The sequence below is a fragment of the Lepidochelys olivacea genome, assembly GCF_965140295.1.
Source record: "Lepidochelys olivacea isolate rLepOli2 genome assembly, chromosome: 18".
In the NCBI taxonomy this organism is placed as follows: Eukaryota; Metazoa; Chordata; order Testudines; family Cheloniidae; genus Lepidochelys; species Lepidochelys olivacea.
In genome coordinates, this window is record NC_140428.1 from 28497948 (window position 1) to 28516559 (window position 18612).

General features: G+C 50.3%; 2 protein-coding genes across 9 annotated transcripts in view; one reads left to right on the forward strand and one right to left on the reverse strand.

Annotated features, from left to right (window-relative positions):
* Positions 1 to 6063, reverse strand: part of NPHP4 (nephrocystin 4) — a 100527-nt gene extending 94464 nt beyond the window's left edge. For 3 of the 5 annotated variants that reach the window (XM_084652086.1, XM_084652085.1, XM_084652082.1), the window contains exons 1-3: positions 5932 to 6063; positions 3082 to 3164; positions 638 to 828 (exon numbers count right to left, since the gene is read on the reverse strand). In XM_084652086.1, coding sequence (XP_084508212.1) covers positions 638 to 808 — 171 coding nt within the window. In that variant the 5' untranslated portion in view covers positions 809 to 828; positions 3082 to 3164; positions 5932 to 6063. Of the gene's footprint in view, positions 1 to 637; positions 829 to 3081; positions 3165 to 5107; positions 5151 to 5931 lie in introns of those variants that run through there. The other 2 variants (XM_084652084.1, XM_084652083.1) reach the window with 2 other exon arrangements.
* KCNAB2 (potassium voltage-gated channel subfamily A regulatory beta subunit 2) overlaps positions 6056 to 18612 on the forward strand; it is a 109812-nt gene continuing 97255 nt past the window's right edge. For 2 of the 4 annotated variants that reach the window (XM_084652088.1, XM_084652092.1), the window contains exon 1: positions 7803 to 7880. The gene's annotated coding sequence lies outside the window, so the exon portion shown is untranslated. The other 2 variants (XM_084652090.1, XM_084652089.1) reach the window with 2 other exon arrangements.

Genomic DNA, 18612 nt, shown 5'->3' on the forward strand with positions numbered 1-18612 from the left:
CCCCTGCTCAGGTGAAAGTACCACTGACTTCAACAGAGCAGCTCAAACGAGTAAGAACTGCTCTTATGAATTAAGTGGGATAGATCTGCCCTACAACTCATGTTAAGAATTTGTTTCTCTTGAAGCTTTGTTATTCAATTAGTGTAGAGATGAGATTGTGTCTTCAAGGGCTAGAGCCCACAAAGGGATGCACCCAGAGAGATCCATTGTTCCTTAACATGGTGCGAGTGTAAGTGTTTGCAATCAATTATATTACTCCGAAGATCCTGGACTGTTGGTCAGAGAGGAGTTGTTCTCTCATATCGAAAGTCCCCCAAAAAATTACATTAATTTGCACGAGACTTTACATTGCTGACAACACAGGATTTGCCTGATCAGATCCAGAAACCTGCCTCCAAGAATGGCCAATACCTAATACCCAGGAAAAAGTGAAAATGCCACAGAATGCACCTGGAAAATTGTGCCAGTCTGCAGAAGACAGGGTGAAAGGACCTTCCACACACTTCTTGGATCCAGCCTAAATCTCAGTAGTCACTGTGGAATTTTAAATATTAGAACTCTACTCAAAGGAGAGAATGTCAACAAGAGAAGGGTATGAAAGCTACACTCCCACAAGGCAGACAGAATATTTCTTTACCTGCTTAATTAAATTCCCCTCAACATACTTCAGGACACACTGAAATGCCATTGATTCCCTCGGGAGATGTCGTCTCCTTTGGGAGTGTGGAGGAACAGTCAGATTTTGCACAAAAATCCTTTGCCATTCACTCATCTTGCTGCTTAGAAGGTCACCTCTTCCTCTAGGCATCTGCTATGGCAAATGTTCATCTAGAAAATAAAACTCATTTCAGAAAAATGCATGCTCAGAACCTGTTATCTTAAAACTGGCATGAGAACACTCCAAAGCCTTTAAAAAAGCACAGATTTACTATCCAAATTATAAGCTGATTATAAAAAATGTTTTATTGGAATATCCTCCACCCTCAAAGGCTCTGTGTTAACGCAACTCTCTTTCCCTTCCAGATGCAGAGAGCTGGACATGATTCTCTGGAGCCAGTCAGCACAGCTGTGAGCAACCGCCAGAGGTCACTCAAGTGCACTGGGTGATGCTCCATTCCTTTTGGGTTGAACACTGATGGTTGAGGACTTGAGGGACGAGCTCAGTATAAACCCATGAGAGAATACCGAGGGAGGGTAGAGAACAGGGCGTTATAGGAACGGTTGCCCACTAGTCTAGCACCAGAACCAACAGTTGAGATTCTGTGCTGCACCTCCTGGAGGCATGTCACAGAAGGTGCAACACGGGCCAGGGAGAACAAGACAGTTGTAAAATGGATGCGCTTGGGATCCTGGGTTCCTCCAGAGATCAAAACAACCAATGAAGTAAACGAGCAGCCACAGGGATGCGTTACTTTATGGGAGGATCCACAGTCCAGAGCAGCCCAGAATCTCCACAGCAGCATGTGCTACAGAGACTTCCCAGCATGCTCTCTGTGCTGGGGCTTGTGAGGGGGGCCAGCATGGGGCTACTTACAGTAGCCCTACACCATGCCAGTGCTGGAGGAAGACAGACTTTTCTAAGCCCTTTAGGACAGGCACTTTATCTTCCTTTGTGTTTGCACATCACCAAGCACAAAGTGTCAGCTGGAGTGAGCATTACCACAATATAAACAACAAACAACAAAACACTGCTTCAGATCAGAAAAACAACATGCTCATACTGTTTAAAGTAAAGCTGCCTTACTCCACTCAGGACAGGATTCTCCTGAATGCTCCACAGGCTAATAACATCCTCTGGTTTTAATGAAGAGTTTCTGAAGAGGGAAGACGAGCAATACCGTAAGAGATGATCCTACAGCTATGGCAAAGAACTGGAACGCCAGCAGCTGGAGTTCATTTCCCAGTTCTACCACAGACTCCCTGCATGGCCTTGGGGAGGTCACTCAATTTCTCTGAGCCTTAGTTCCCTATCTAGAAACAGGAACGATAACATTTCCCTAGATCACTGGGGGACTGTGAGCACAAACGAAGTGATGCCTGGCCGTCTGAGAGATTGCAGAAATGGGGGCAATACAATTAGACAGATGAGAGATCACTTGGTGCAGTCCTCTTGCATGAGACCTAATTCCTTGGGTGATAGTGCACTGGAGTGACAAGCAAGTTAGGATACGTCTGCACTTGGCGCGCGGGGTGTGATTCCCAGCTGGAGGAGACATTCTTGTGCTAGCCCTCATTGAACGAGTGCGCTGAAAACAGAAGGTAGCTTTGGCTGCTGCACGAGCCCAGAGCATGTACCTAGGGTCTCTGAGGGGCATGGGCTTGTGATGGCCAGCCTGTCCCACGGATCGTACCACTGCAGCTACATTCTACATCTCCGTGCACTAGCTCAATGAGAGCTAGCGTGAGCATGTCTCCTCCCGCTGGCAATCACACCCCTCGCTCCCAGTGTAGATGCACTCTGACTTAGCTGTCAGAAGGCAGCAGCCACTGTTGCTGCTGGATGGCAACTCGCCTTATTATTAGAAATACTGGGCAAAATTCTCGTCTGCTGTCTGCACTCTGCTCTCCCTGCCCGTGACATCAAGGGGAGATCTATGCAGGTAGGAAGGATTGCTGTCCAAGGGCATGGCTACACTTACCGGGGATTGATGCTGTGGCAATCAATGCACTGGGGGTCGATTTAGCGGGTCTAGTGAAGACCCGCTAAATTGACGGCAGATCACTCTCCTGTTGACTCCAGTACGCCACTTGAACGGGAAGAGTAGCGGAGGTCAATGGGAGAGCGCATCCCGTTGATGCCACATGGTGTAGAAACCACAGTAAGTCAACCTAAGCTACATCGACTCCAGCTACGTTGTGTAACCTAGGTTGACTTACCTCCATAGTGTAGACAAAGCCCAAGAGAATTGTTGCCAGCTATATGCACCTGAGAAGAGAACTGTGCTTTCAGGAAAATCTCCATTCCAAACTTCCTCTTCTGGAAACTCTTTTGTGAAATGTAGATTCCTGGGACTATTTTTGGTTAATTTAACAAGAATTATTGTGAAGTTAGGCAGTTTTAAAGAAACTACAAGAACGTACCTTACAAGTGCTTTGAAAGTCATATGATTATCATGTGTTCAGGTGGGAACGGCATTACTGGTATCCAAGTCTAGAAGATAAGACTGTCAAAAATAATAATAAATACATTTTATTTTTAAATTGCTTACCGCCACCGAGGGACTCAGGGCCCTGTACAACATAAAATGTCCAAAGTGGCAGCTTCCTGCAGGATTAAACATAATTTTAAAAGAATAATTAAGAGATTTTTCTGGATGTCTTACTCTTCCTGGAGACTGAGCTTTCTAAGAGTATAATTAATGTATGTCAACTTTAGATGTCAAAGAGTCCTGACTGAGCCCACAGAAACTGGATTGCTAAAATTTTGACTGCTATCATAGACATGAGCAATCCATGTTTAACAGCCTTGGCAGAAGGTGGGCTCTAGGTCCTTCATTCCACATAAACCTTGCTTCCAGGAGCAATTTTATTCAGATTTCCCAAATCCCACCCATATTGCTCAGGTAACAATGGTGAAAGCACTGGGATAGACAGGCTGACAGTGACCGCTAACATTTTAGTGACTGTATTGTAGTATTGCCAACCTCAAGAATTTTTAAGCCTCAGGAGTTTTTAAAAATAATAAATGTGGGGTGGAGGTGAGGATATTAAGCTTTCAGGGTTCGCATTTTCAAGCTTTTCTCCACTACCATCAGGGCTAGAAACCTACTTTAAATAAAAATTAAAGGTTAGATTTTCATGTAATCACATAATCTAGGATCTGGGGCTTTCAGACAAACATCGAATATTGCAAGGCTTGTGAAAAATCATAAGAGTTGGCAACCCTGGCTGTGTCATCTTTCCTTGAATATGGCTGAATGACACAGACATTAACAGGACAGCATCTAATCTGTCCTCGTCTTCCTGCCACACTGGAGCTGCACCAGAGCTCAACCGACAGGAGGAAAACGCAAGCAAATGGCCTATGCAGCTGCAGCTAATAGCATCTATCACAACTTCTGTAATGAGTGTTGGAAACAGTTTGAGGCTGTCTACGTTAACAGCTGAACTGTTTTCAGTCCCAGATAAGGAGGGCTCATTGTTGACCTCCATTGACATCATAGGCACCACTCTCATGTTTAAAGTGAAGCACAGTTACCGGTTCTGAATCCCGTGGGGTGCAACTCCCACACTCTCACGTTAGTATTAAAGAGCCACCATGAACCTAAGTGGGAAAGAAAAAGCCTCTCCTACTGGTGGGAAAAATCAGAGATGTGAGTCACAGGGGGGTTCATTAAAGTATTGCTCTCAGTTTAGCTCTCACTGCTTTGCATCATAGAATCGTAGAAATGTAGATTGGAAGGGACCTGGAGAGATCATCCACCCCAGCCCACTGTGCTGAGACAGGACCAAGTATTTGCAGACCATCCCTGACATACCTAACCTGTTCTTAAAAACATTCAGTGATGCGGATTCCACAACCTACCTTGGAAGCCTGTTCCAGAGCTTAACTATCCTGAGAGTTACAAAGTTTTTCCTAATATCTAACCTAAATTTCCATTGCTGCAGATTACGCCGATTACGTCTTGTCCTACATGAAGTGGACATGAAGAAAAATTGACCACACTCCTCTTTATTAACAGTCCTTAATGTATCTGAAGACTATTTATCAGGTTCCCCCTCTCAAATTTGTCCACAACTTTCTTTAAGTGTAGTGCCCAGAACTGGACACATTACTTCAGCTGAGGCCTCACCAGTGCTGAGCAGAAAAGGACAATTACCGCTCATGTCTTACATACAACACACCTGTCAATCCACCACAGAATTATATTAGCCTTTTTTGCAACTGCATCACACTGTTGCCTCATATTCAACTTGTGATCCATTAAAACCCCAGATCCTTTTCTGCGGTAATACTGCCTAGCCAGTTATTCTCCATTTTGTCTTTGATTTTTCCTTCCTAAGTGAAATACTTTGTCCTCCTTTACCGCTGGAAATGGCCTACCTTGATTATCACTACAAAAGGTCACCCCCCCTCCGCTCTCCTGCTGGTAATAGCTCACCTTACCTGATCACTCTCCTTACAGTGTGTATGGTAACACCCATGGTTTCATGTTCTCTGTGTATATAAATCTCCCCACTGTATTTTCCACTGAATGCATCCGATGACGTGAGCTGTAGCTCACGAAAGCTTATGCTCAAATAAATTGGTTAGTCTCTAAGGTGCCACAAGTCCTCCTTTTCTTTTTGCGGATACAGACTAACACGGCTGTTACTCTGAAATCGTTCTTTACTGAATTTCATCTGGTCATTTCAGGCCAATGCTCCCCTGAAAGTCCAATTTAAACAAAGACAAAACTCAACTCCACCATTTCACGCTTGACACCCAAGTCCCCAGGCTTACCCTACCTTCAATTACAAGTTTTCTGAAGCTCAGCAAGCTGGGCACAAACGTTGGATCCACCCATGCAGCTAGCGCTCTAGATAGCTGTACCTCAGCCATCACCCCCAGGGTATCCGGACCGGGCCCTCCGGCCCCTTAGGGAATCTGAAACCAGCTGAGCTTGGGGTTTGTTTAGGAAAGTTTTCCCCCGCTCCTGCCCTGCCCTGCCCGGTTGCTGCTGAGCCCCGATGTCTTCAGTCCGGTGATGTACTGAGTAACCCCAGCCTGCTGCTCTTCCGTTACACCGGCTTCAATCCGGAGTCGGAAGGAGGCGAATCAGGCCCACAGGGCAGAGGCTGCAGCCCCTGGGGCCTCCCCGTGCGGCCTGTGCTGGGGGGGAGCCGGGAAGCTGCTGTTAAAGCCGCCCCGAGCCGGGGCCGGGAGGAGCGGCCGGACCCAGGGAGGGGAGCCGCGCCGCGCCCGGGAACAGGAGAAACGGACACATTTACCTGCCACAATGTATCCATCTGCCATCTTCCCGGACTGCACCATCTGCCCCGGCCGGCGGGGGGGGCGCCCCTCCACGGGCTCCCACCGAGCCGCCTGCCCCTCTCTGCCTCCGCCAAACACACGCCTAGGGCCGGTCCCGCAGGCCGGGGCCGGGGCCCCACCGCAGCCTCAGCCCCGTGCGGGAGGCCCGGCCCGGCGCTGGCTGAGGCCCGGATGGTTCGGCCCGGAGCTTGGCATCAGGTTACTAGGGCGATGGGACGCCGCGGGGGGGGGCGGCTCCACCTCTGCTCCTGCTGCAGCCGGGAGGGAGCCGGGCAGCGCCGGGGTGAGCGGGGCACGGCGCAGCTGGCGGGGGGCGGGCTCTGGGGCAGGGATGGGGGGGTCACAGTGCCTGGGGGGAGCATGGCTGGGCGCTGGGTCCCCAGGCAGGGAAGATTCTGGGGGGGGAGGGGATGGGCACCAGCCGGGAGCGGGGGGGCGGAGGGGGGCTCCAGGCAGGGAAGATGCTGGGGGGATGGGCACCAGCCGGGAGCGGGGGGGCGGAGGGGGGCTCCAGGCAGGGAAGATGCTGGGGGGATGGGCACCAGCCGGGAGCGGGGGGGCGGAGGGGGGCTCCAGGCAGGGAAGATGCTGGGGGGATGGGCACCAGCCGGGAGCAGGGGGGCGGGGGGGGCTCCAGGCAGGGAAGATGCTGGGGGGGGAGGGGATGGGCACCAGCCGGGAGCAGGGGGGCGGGGGGGGGCTCCAGGCAGGGAAGATGCTGGGGGGGGAGGGGATGGGCACCAGCCGGGAGCCGGGGGGGGGGGGCTCCAGGCAGGGAAGATGCTGGGGGGGAGGGGATGGGCACCAGCCGGGAGGGGGGGGGCTCCAGGCAGGGAAGATGCTGGGGGGGAGGGGATGGGCACCAGCCGGGAGCGGGGCGGGGGGCTCCAGGCAGGGAAGATGCTGGGGGGGAGGGGATGGGGAGGGGATGGGCACCAGCCGGGAGCAGGGGCGGGGGGCTCCAAGCAGGGAAGATGCTGGGGGGGAGGGGATGGGCACCAGCCGGGGGCGGGGGGGGGCTCCAGGCAGGGAAGATGCTGGGGGGAGGGGATGGGCACCAGCCGGGAGCGGGGGGGGGGTGCTCCAGGCAGGGAAGATGCTGGGGGGAGGGGATGGGCACCAGCCGGGAGGGGGGGGGGCTCCAGGCAGGGAAGATGCTGGGGGGGAGGGGATGGGCACCAGCCGGGAGGGGGGGGGCTCCAGGCAGGGAAGATGCTGGGGGGGAGGGGATGGGCACCAGCCGGGGGCGGGGGGGGGCTCCAGGCAGGGAAGATGCTGGGGGGAGGGGATGGGCACCAGCCGGGAGGGGGGGGGGGGGCTCCAGGCAGGGAAGATGCTGGGGGGGAGGGGATGGGCACCAGCCGGGAGGGGGGGGGGCTCCAGGCAGGGAAGATGCTGGGGGGGAGGGGATGGGCACCAGCCGGGAGGGGGGGGGGCTCCAGGCAGGGAAGATGCTGGGGGGGAGGGGATGGGCACCAGCCGGGGGCGGGGGGGGGCTCCAGGCAGGGAAGATGCTGGGGGGAGGGGATGGGCACCAGCCGGGAGGGGGGGGGCTCCAGGCAGGGAAGATGCTGGGGGGGAGGGGATGGGCACCAGCCGGGAGCGGGGGGGGGGTGCTCCAGGCAGGGAAGATGCTGGGGGGAGGGGGGGTCAATGCCGGACAGTGCGGGACGTGAGCGCTGCCGTAGGGGGCGCTGACGGCCTGCAGGGCCCGGGGCCTCCCTGTTCAGCTCTGTCGTAATCAAGAGGTGGCTCTCTCGGCACCCAATCAGCGCCGTCTTGGTCGCTCGTCATTTGCATGAGTGTGAGCGGCCGCGCTAAGCAGCCAATGGGAGGCCGGTGGGCGGAGTTTCTCCCCCACGAGGGCTAAGATGGTCTGAGCTGGAGGGAGCGGAGCCGCTGCCAGGTGCGGGGAGCCGCGGGCCGCGCGTGGAGGGGCGGGGGCTGCAGCGTGGGGCGGGGGCACCGGGATGGGGGCGGAGGTAGCGGGGGGGCCAGGTCCCAGGGATGGGGGGGCAGCAGCTTGGGGCCGGAGCATGTGGGGGTCGGTAGTGGGGGGCCGGTGGTTGGGGGTCAGGACCCCGGGATGGGGGGGAGTAGCTGTGGGCCGGAGCATGGGGGGGTCGGTACCGGGGGTCGGTGGTTGGGGGTCGGGGGCCGGGACCCCGGGATGGGGGGGAGTAGCTGTGGGCCGGAGCATGGGGGGGTCGGTACCGGGGGGCGGCGGTAGTGGGGGGTCGGGACCCCGGGATGGGGGGGAGTAGCTGTGGGCCGGAGCATGGGGGGGTCGGTACCGGGGGGCGGCGGTAGTGGGGGGTCGGGACCCCGGGATGGGGGGGAGTAGCTGTGGGCCGGTGCATGGGGGGGTCGGTACCGGGGGTCGGTAGTGGGGGGTCGGGACCCCGGGATGGGGGGGAGTAGCTGTGGGCCGGAGCATGGGGGGGTCGGTACCGGGGGTCGGTAGTGGGGGGTCGGGGGCCGGGACCCCGGGATGGGGGGGAGTAGCTGTGGGCCGGAGCATGGGGGGGCCGGTAGTGGGGTGCGGCGGTAGTGGGGGGTCGGGACCCCGGGATGGGGGGGAGTAGCTGTGGGCCGGAGCATGGGGGGGTCGGTACCGGGGGTCGGTAGTGGGGGGTCGGGGGCCGGGACCCCGGGATGGGGGGGAGTAGCTGTGGGCCGGAGCATGGGGGGGCCGGTAGTGGGGTGCGGCGGTAGTGGGGGGTCAGGACCCCGGGATGGGGGGGAGTAGCTGTGGGCCGGAGCATGGGGGGGTCGGTACCGGGAGGCGGCGGTAGTGGAGGGGCGGTGCCCGCGGTGGGGCTGTGTCGCTGGGGGGGTCTATTCTGTTGTACTGGGAGTTGGGGGGCTGCTTATGACCCCCCCCCGCCAGCAGAGGCCGGGCAGGGGCTGGAGGGAGGGAGCGAGCGGGGCTGGCACCCCGGACGCGGCAGCGGGTCCTTCCCCCGGGCCCATCCCCTCCCCATAGAGCCTGGCCCAGCGCAGCGTTCCCGGGGCTGAGCGAGGGACGGGGGCGGGTGGCTCCGGTCCGAGCTGCGAGCTCAGCCTGGCCTTGCACCGTGCCCGAGCTGGGAGCTGTTCCGCCTCCGAGCCCCGCCTGGTAGCTGAGGGTGCCCCAGGGCCGTCCGCCCGTGTCCCGTGGGGTGTCAGGGCTCCTGTTTGCCCTCTGCTGCCCTTGTCTGAGCTTTCTGCTAAAGTGACACATTCATCATCCCTCCTGAGGCTCCCCGGGCACAGGAGCTGGACTGGGTGGCTTCCCGAGGTCCCTTCCAGCCCTGCATCTCTGTGACCTCTCTCCGCCCCGGCCTCCAAAACAACCCCGCTTCCCACACCTCGTTTGGTACCCCATCGCTTTTACCCTTGTCAGGAATTAACTGGGTTTGTACCTGCTGATTTTTACCCTATGTGTGACCCTCGGTTGCTCACAGCTCTCGGATGCGTGTAATGCGTGAGGTGACACATCAGTGTTGCCACGGACGTCGGCGACTATCCGTTTAGTTGCCGCCTTTCGCTCAGTGCTAGGTGGGCTTTTTATAGTGAACCTTATTGTAACTCAAGCGCACAAGGGGGCAGAGTTAAGGTTGCAGTAAAAATTATAACTCATTTTTATGACTGTGGGATTAAACTCATGTTCTTAATGCTGTGTTAATTTAAGTCTCTGTGTTAAATAATACAGATTTCAGATAGAATGCCATTCTTTAATTAAGTTCACAGGTTCGCCCAAGGTCTTAGGAATGGGTGATGCAGAAGCCAAACAATGTCACTGTGAATGGAGGGAAAATGTATTCTGTGTCTGAACATTTCTTTAAAGCTATTTATCGTGTGTGAGGCAGTTGTTTCTCTTACAAGGCAAAGGAAGGCTCTCAGGAAATTAAAACATGGTGGGCCTTTTACCTGTTAGGGGAAATCAAATAACTGAGCAGCACGGGGGCCTGACACTTTGCCAGTACAACCGTTCCATAACAGTGAATGTTATTACTCTTGTTATTAAGTATTTGGATTATAGTGGCCCATCCAGGATCAAGGCCCCATTGTGCTGTGCTCTGTGCAAACATGTAAAGACAAGATCCCTGCCCTAAACAGTTTGCAGTATCAATGGTAGGCTGAAGAAGACTTATCAGGAGTAACCTGTAATTTAGTCTTAAAAAAGTCAGGGCAAGTAATAGATTCTATGTAGTGGACAAATGTATACATCAAACGATGTAAATAAAAACTTTGGAGAGGGGGTGAAAGTATTCAAATAGATACAAAGTCTATTTATTTATTATTTATTGTCGTTTACAATTTTATACATTTCAAAGTGTAAGATATTGCTCCTGCTCTTTGCAGTCTGTTCTACAGGGACCAGAGGAGCATCAAAGGATTCTGATTTCAAGGTGGAACCTGTCACATTCAGACCTGACTAGCGGGATTGGCTCAGTTTACTTGGGGCTTCTTCCTGTGGTTGAAATGATTCCAGAATCTTTGCCATGCTGCCCCAGGCAGCTCACCCAGACATGTTCATTTGACACCTAGTCAGCATTGAGAAGTGGAACCAGAGAGGTGCTCAGAATTCAACAAGGCTGGTTGGAAAAGGCTTAAATGAAAAAGCTTGCTATTTTGTCTCCTAGATTCATAATTCCAAGGCCAGAAGGGACTATTGTGATCATCTAGTCTGAGCTGTATAACACAAGCCATAGACCTAAACCCCCAAGCTCTCTTCTCTCCCCAAATATACTCTGGTGGTTGCTGCTTCTCTGTATTTTGACTTTCAGTGGAGAGCTAAGCTAGGAGACTCTATTCTTCCAGAGAAACTTTAGTTTTGTTTTTGTTTGTTTTTAAAGAAAAGAAATACCTTTATTTTCTCTTCTTATTGACTGGTTAGCAAGCCTTTGCTGTGATCACACCTATGGTAGGCGGGGTGTGTATAGTACATAAACTGCATGTCCCCTAGTCCGGCTATAAATTCCCCTTGTGGCAGGGAAAGGCTCTAACAATGGGGATGCAACGGGATGCTACACTGCTAAAAATAGCAGTGTAGGCGGAGAAGGGCTGCTTAGGGAATGAAGACATGCCCATATGGCTCTCTGCTCGCCCAAGCATTGCCTCCGCCAGCTACGCAGCGATTTTCAGCAGTGCAGTGTCCCACTGCCTTCCTGCCACTGGTACCTTTCTCTGCCTCAAGGAGATGCTGGAGCCCTTCCCCACCATTGGGAAGGGCTCTGGCAGTGGAGACCTGGAACCGTTCACTGAGTGTAGCTACACACTGGAGTGTGACCTACAGCTTGCTTTTCATTGCGACTTGTCGCTACGCATACCCTACCTGCTGCCGCCCATGGCGTGCAGTGTAGACGTAGGCCTGACGTAAGGAATCTCACTGTGTCTGGATTAATTGAAATAAGGCTACTCCTCTCTTTCCCTGTTTCTTGTTTTGCAAGGCAGTTCCCCTGCCCCCTTCTTGTTTTGTGGCCTTCAGTGATGCTTTGCAGGATCATTGTAATTCCATGTTGAAACTGGCCAGGGCATGGGCGGCTGGTGACCTGGCCATTGTGGGAGGCTAGCCCCTGGCCCCTCCCCTTCTGCCTGAGGCTCCTCCTCTCCCCATCTGCCCCCCTCTCCCAAAGGAGCCCAGAGCACCCCCACCCGCACCGCTACGGCCAGGCAGCGCAGGAGCAGCACCCCTGGCCCCGGAGCTCTGGGTGACGCGATCCGAGTGCTGAGCAGCCATCTCGGCCCGAGCGCCAGCCGCCCTGAGTCCCCATGACAAGCCAGCAGCCCCAGCCAGCGTAGGCCAGGGCAGAGCACCGGGAGCTGCAGGAAAGGGGACTGGAGGATGGGCGGGGCCACGCCAGGCTGTTTGGGGAGGCACTGCCTTCCCCAGCCTATGATATCCGCCGCCCATGGGTTTGGGGCACGACTCCATTGGTAGAGAGGGTCCTGAGCAAGCACCGCTCTGCTTGGCTGAGTGATTTTTAGGGACCACACTGGAGAGGGGAACTCTTTAACGCACAGAAGTCTCTCCCATGCTGCCCTGACAGTCTGTCTCAACCCTGATGCATCAGGATCGCCTCTAATGGGGGAGAGCTTCATTCACCGTGCCCAGGAGCTGATTCCCTTTTAGTGGAAGAAGTGCTAGTTCGAACTAGAGCGAACAATAATGTTCGTTTTTCTCCCTGTAAAGTGTAAGTTTGCTCTGCCAGGGATGATTTCTGAATAAAGAAGCGGTTCCCTCTGGGGTGGCGGCACAACTGCCAGGATGTGGGCTGGCAGGGACCCACTGATCTCACAGAGGATGCAGGAGATCTTTTGATAGCCTGAGATATGGAGCTTGGCAGTCTCTCCTGTCAGTTTAATTTTGTTCAGCTGCTAACTGTTGTCGCCACGTGTACTAAAGCTGGGACAAGACAGATAGGTTAAGTGCGGTTCTGCATGAAGACTTCTGGATTGTGAACCAGAATCCTGTTTTTTTTTCATGCTACATTCTCCACTCAAGGCTGGATTTGACCCAGTAAACTACAGGTGAAAGTCTTTGTATCCTATTTCATCAATCCCTGGAATCCTCCCGCCCTAGGCTGTAATTATCTGTGGTAGTGAAAACATACTAATTATTGAAACATTTTAAATACAGATGTAGAAAATATCAGGCAAATTTTATCCTTTTATTTTACTAAAAATGTGCGGAAGAGTGACTCCAAGCTAATATAGCTGCAGGCAGACTGTGCTCTCGCATTTCTGTAGCCATATCTTGTTCAGGGCTAGTGATCATTTGTCACGCTCCCACTGTTTACAACGTGTGGAGTGAGAAGAAGTAGAATATATTGGCTTTATAAAAATAATAAAGAAATAAACCAATGTTTGGGAATTGCTTCATGCGGTTAGAGGAATTTATTTATTGCCGTAAGCATTATTCCTTCTGTTGCACAATTTGATTAAATATTACTGACTCTTCTAGAAGTTTAGACACTATTCTGTGTCTTTATGCCAGGTATTTGATTGCGTATGTTTGTTGTGACCTTGTGTCCATATTAGATCACCAGGAACAGTAATTCACATTAACTTTGTGGCTGATACAGTAATTGGATTCAATTTTTAAGGAATACATTGTGCCAACTGTTTGCCTTTAACTTCTGGCCCCAAGATCTTTGCTACGCCTCCCTTCTTGGCTGTAAACCTTCTTGCCAAACCATGGTGGCTACTTATTTTTCTGTAAGTAGATTAACTAGGCAATTTCTAGTATTTAAAAAAGCTGATTTGGCCTTGAGTGCATGTGTCAAAGATGAATGTTGGATTTTTCTAACCCTAAAACCCACTTTCTTATATGAGTAATGAGCAACAGAATTTAAAGGGACCCCATCAAGTTGAAGTCTTCTAGGCTAAAAAAAAAAAAAAAAAAAGCAGGGTGGCAGGAATTAAAATAATTTGCAGACAAACACCATATGTACAAATATATACAGCTTCTCCAAGTGTAGCTGTGCGGGCTTATAGGGTATTTTACCATTTTATTGTGTCAGAAAAAAGAAGCATCTCTTGCTTCATTTTGTCCATTGTATTCATAACGCTTTGCAGCATCTTACAGCAATACGTTCTCTTTTAAAAAGAGACGACATTTGAAGAATTACATCGTCCCCTGAGTCCTCCTATTAATTTTTATTTTCTTTTAAATCGTTTTCTCCCTTTTTTCTGCCTCAAAGGTCTGTATAAACAAAAGGAAGACAGACTGACTAATTATACAGTAGAACTAACTAGACACAAATTGCTGTTAAATGTACAGAGCAAACAAGGGGGGGGGAATTGTGTGTACGTAGACATATTTTTTCCTCTAAACTCTTTTGCTTGTGTTACTTTTAGCAATAGGAGGTAAAAAAAAATTTCAGATGCAAGTAATTTTTGTGAGTTGATGGTATTCCCTCACATTATATTGTCCCATGTGAGATTTGAATCCACTGTTCAGAAATATGCTTCAGGCCTCAGATGTACCCTTGAATCTAGTCTCCTCTTCCTCTCCTCCCCTGTTTATAGCAGAGCGGATCAATTTGGCAATTAGAATGAGTATCCAGTTAGATATGATTATTAAAGCGTGTCATGTATGTTTCATGACGCAGTTACCCTGTATGGTATGACTGCCTTGTTGCGTCACTCGGTGTTCTTTGCTGTTAAACCAGGAGCTTCATTTCAACAAACATAAGAACGGCCATACTGGGTCAGACCAAAGGTCCATCCAGACCAGCATCTTGTTTATCAACAGTGGCCAATGCCAGGTGCCTCAGAGGGAGTGAACCTAACAGGTAATTGTCTAGTGATCTCTCTCCTGCCATCCGTCTCCACCCTCTGACAAACAGAGGCTAGGGATGCCATGAAATAGAACTATCCCACTGGCATGTTGCATGGGACTTAAAATCCTCACATAAATATTTCAAAAACAGGCAGCGTCCTTCAAGGAAAGTAAGATTAGTAATGTCTTAAAAAAAATATAGTGTAGGTCCTCATCAAATGTAACACGCAAGAACGACGTGTGTGGGGTGGCTGTTGGTTTTTTTGGAAAGACCTTGCCAGACTGAGGGGTTTCCTCCTCTTGTAATAAAAATATTTGGTCCTTGTAGTAGACTATTATCTCTCTAGCATCCTCTTGGGGAGAGGGTGGGCACTGCTCCTGTGTCAGCATCCAGGGCACAGCGCTCCAGCTTTGCTGTCAAGGCAACACCCCCTCTCCCTTGCTGGGGGAAGTGGAGTTTAAAGTAGTCCAAACAAAAAGTCCATGTGCTTCCACAGCCCATGAAAGCAGAGTCCTAGACCTCTGGGAAGCCATAAAGTAAGCAAGAGGAGATCCTCATTGAGCAAAAATCCTCCCTTTTAAGGACCACCCATCTCCAGGCAGGAGAAGCCACACAGGTGTGTAGGGTTGAGGCTAAGTGTGCCCAGAGGAATTCTTTAACCATTTCCTGACTGGGTTGGGGATCTGCCCCACCACACTCACTCCTTTTTGGGTTACGATCCCAGGATCCAGGGGATTCTTAGGAAGCACAAGAACCGATGCCTCTGGGTGAGGTCTGCATGTGCTCCTGGCTCTCCCCTCGCTTCCACGCAGAAACTGACTTCTCCATTGTTCCTACCCTAGTAGGGAACAAATCATCAAGATTGTTGATTATTTGCATTATATAGAACCTCGGAGCTCCATTCAGGGATCACGGCCTCATTGTACAGGCCCTGTACAGATATGTAACAAGGAAGACAGCCCCTGTCCCAAAGAGCTCACTGTCTCTGTAGTTCTTCTTAAACATTTGTGACTGTGTTTGTATTTTTAAAAGAATCGAGTGAGCATTTCATACCATCTTCTTCTTGGAGGATCGGAGTTGCCTCAGTTCCAAGGAAAAGGAAGGCAGCTGATTAGGAATGTGATCATTCCATTTTCTCTTGTTACGAACAGAACATGGTCAGAGAAACCAATAATACATCAACTTATCCCTTTGCTAACTGATCCAGAAGCCTAGATAGTTGTTTTTGCAGTTTAATGTATGTGTAAGAAAGAAACTCCTAAACTTTACTATTTGGTATGAACGTTTCTGATGTTGCTACATTAGTTTTTGTATATACATATAAATATGTGGACAGATTTTACCAGCTTTTTCCATCAGCTGATAGTGATTACTCAACCAGTACAGATACAGAGATTCTGTGAAGAACCTGTATTGGGAGCTGGATCCCTTGAAAGTTGCAGCTATTCTACCCACAGTGGTTAAGTTTTCTGTGTCCACAGCACTCGTTCTCGTGAGGTGTTTTTCTCATGGTGGTTCTCTCCTGTCATTCTGAAGAAGGCAGGTTAAATTTTCAAAAATGCCTGAGTCCCTTTGAAACTCAATGAGACTTAGGGCTTGGCTACACCTGTGAGTTACAGCACAATAAAGGAGCCCCGGGCGTACTAGTTCACTACCTGTCCACCCTGGCAAGGCACGTAGAGCGCTCTGACTCCGTGGCTAGAGCGCTCCTGGTGATCCACCTCGGCGAGGGGAATTATGTTCGCTGCTCCCTCGCTGGAGCGCCATAGCGCCGGCGTGACGAGGTGTTGCTTTCTTATGCTCTGACCAGCCTCCAGAAACGTCCCATAATCCCCTCAAGTCAAGCGGCCACTCTTGTTATTGTTTGGAATCGGCTACAGGAACGCGGATAGGCCCTTTGAAAGCTCTGTCTCTGACAGCCGGCTGCTTATCTGCTCTGAGACAAAGCAACCATTAGTGTGGAATGCTGTGTGTGAGAGAGAGGGGCAGGGGGGTGAGGGAGGTCTGCTGCTGTCTGTACTTACAAGACAGCATGCTGACATGCTCTCAGCCCCCAAAAACCCACTGTCTCCCCCCCACATACACACAACACACTCCCCGGCACGCTCCACGCCACCCCCCATTTGAAAAGCACATTGCAGCCACTTGCATGCTGGGATAGCTACCCATAATGCACCGCTCCCAATGCCGCTGCAAGTGCCACAAATGTGGCTATGCCAGTGCGCTTGAAGCTGTCAGTGTGAACAGATTGCAGTGCTTTCCCTACTGTGCTCTCCCAAGGCTGGCTCAGCACGCTCTACGTCTGCAAGTGTAGCCATGCCCCGAGACTCTTTAGTCACCTAGTTGCTCTTGAAGATGTTACTGTGCATCACCTTCCCCAAGCATCACAAAATGCCTTTGTTATATGGGCGGGAAAGGTATGGCAGTCCACAGAAAACTTCTTCCTGTAACACCCCTTTCCCATGACAGATTATTTCCCATCAGAGTGCAGAAAAAGGAACAGCTGTTCGACACATTCAACTTGATCTGCGGGCAAACTTTGATTACGTGCAGAATGGATGATTCTTTATGGCAGCTGGAAGAGATTATACTTTTTCAGATTACTGAGAACACCTCCTGAAAATTTAAAAATACGTATTTTTTTAAACTTTGGCCACCTGGGTGTCCCTTTCAAAGGTGTACGTCTTGGAAAATGTCTGTTTTCTTAGACTGGGCAAACTTGCTGTGTGGCTGTATATTTCAGCTGTTCTTTCCAATATCTTGTTCAGTGTAGTAGAATATCCTATAGCAGACAGTTTGTAAGACCATGTTCAAAATACTGGGTGCACAGGGTCTCTGAAAATCATGATCCAGGTGACACTGTGAATCCAACATTGTAGGTTAATTTTAAAAATGTTGCTCTAACTGGCTTTCCATCATTACTGATCAAGTCAATAGCAAAGGCTGCTTTAGAATCCTGGAGTTCCATGCCCCGTATTCAGCTCAAGAGACCACGATGCTGCTGTGTGATTTTTTTTTTTTTAAGGTTGAAATAGTTTTTACCTCATTAGTTTCACTAGTTAGGAAATATTGGCAAATATTAGAATATCTGAAATGAAGTGATTAACTTCTGACAGGGTTTTTATCCTGGTGAAAAGCAAACTGTGCAAACCTTGCTGTTTGTTTAATGGAATGTGTCGTATGAAGTGAAGTAAATTGCTGGTGGAAAATGGTGATCCCTTATGCAAAATCAATACACGTTCTGCCATATTTTGGAGGGGGAATGGACAATTCCTAGTTTCTGACATATTTCCTAATGTAGGTTAGAACTGCTTTGAAAAGATGAGGTCCCTGTTCAATTCAGCAGGCAGCTGTCAGCATTTAAAACACATTAAAAACAATCCAGAAAGATTAACTGACAAAATAAGTCTGTTTAATTCTACATCTCTTACTAGGGAACGTATAGTACAAGTCGGCTAAAGGAGGAAAACATTATTTCCCAGAGAGAGAGAGAGATCTTACAGCTTAGCATGAGAGAGAATTGGAATACTGGAAAAGAGTACAGTGTCTGAGGGTATGAGCATTTTGGATGGATGTTGTCCCAAAGCGACAGGAGCCTGGTGACTGAATAAAGAAATACTTGAGTCTCTGTGAACCAAGTGAAAGATGTGTAGCCAGGGAAGGGCACTGTCTTCAGTAGAACAAATTGAATGTTCATTTCTTTGAATATGTTTAAAATTAGTGGAATTATTCTCCTTCAGAGAGGCTGGTATTGATTAGTAGTATAGCCAATTGATTTAACTACACTTGTGGTTCATTATTAGGTATGTTCAAGAGACCAACTTACCGAGCTTAGCCAAATTTATTTGCTAAAGACATAAAAGTATAATACAAAAAAGACACACATACCCTCCTTCCAAGAAGCAATTCTTATCTCACAACATGTTCACCTTCCACAGAAGGTATGCATCAAAGGTGTGCCATCGAACCCACTTCTATTTATGTTGTCATTGTTTACAAGCTAAAAGTCCCTATGCGTCTCTTAAAATTTAAGTTTAACCCACTAGTTTGTGCCATCTTTGTCCTTGGTGCCTCCCTCTAGTTTCCCATATCTTGTTTTGTCTGCTAGATTCCAAGTGCTGATGATCCATGAAAGTATTCCTTAACTGTACTTGGTACAAAGTATTCATACATCTTTGCTTTGACAAGTTTCTAATGCCAAAGCTGGCTTTAAACTTTGCAAAGTGTTTTGGGATACTTGATGTGGGTGAACAGAATTGTGAGCAGACCATAATATATTCTGTTAACTTCCCAACACCCATATGTATAATGTATATTCTATTAATACCATGCAAGTAAAAGCTATTAATGTGGTGTCCGCACTGCCTA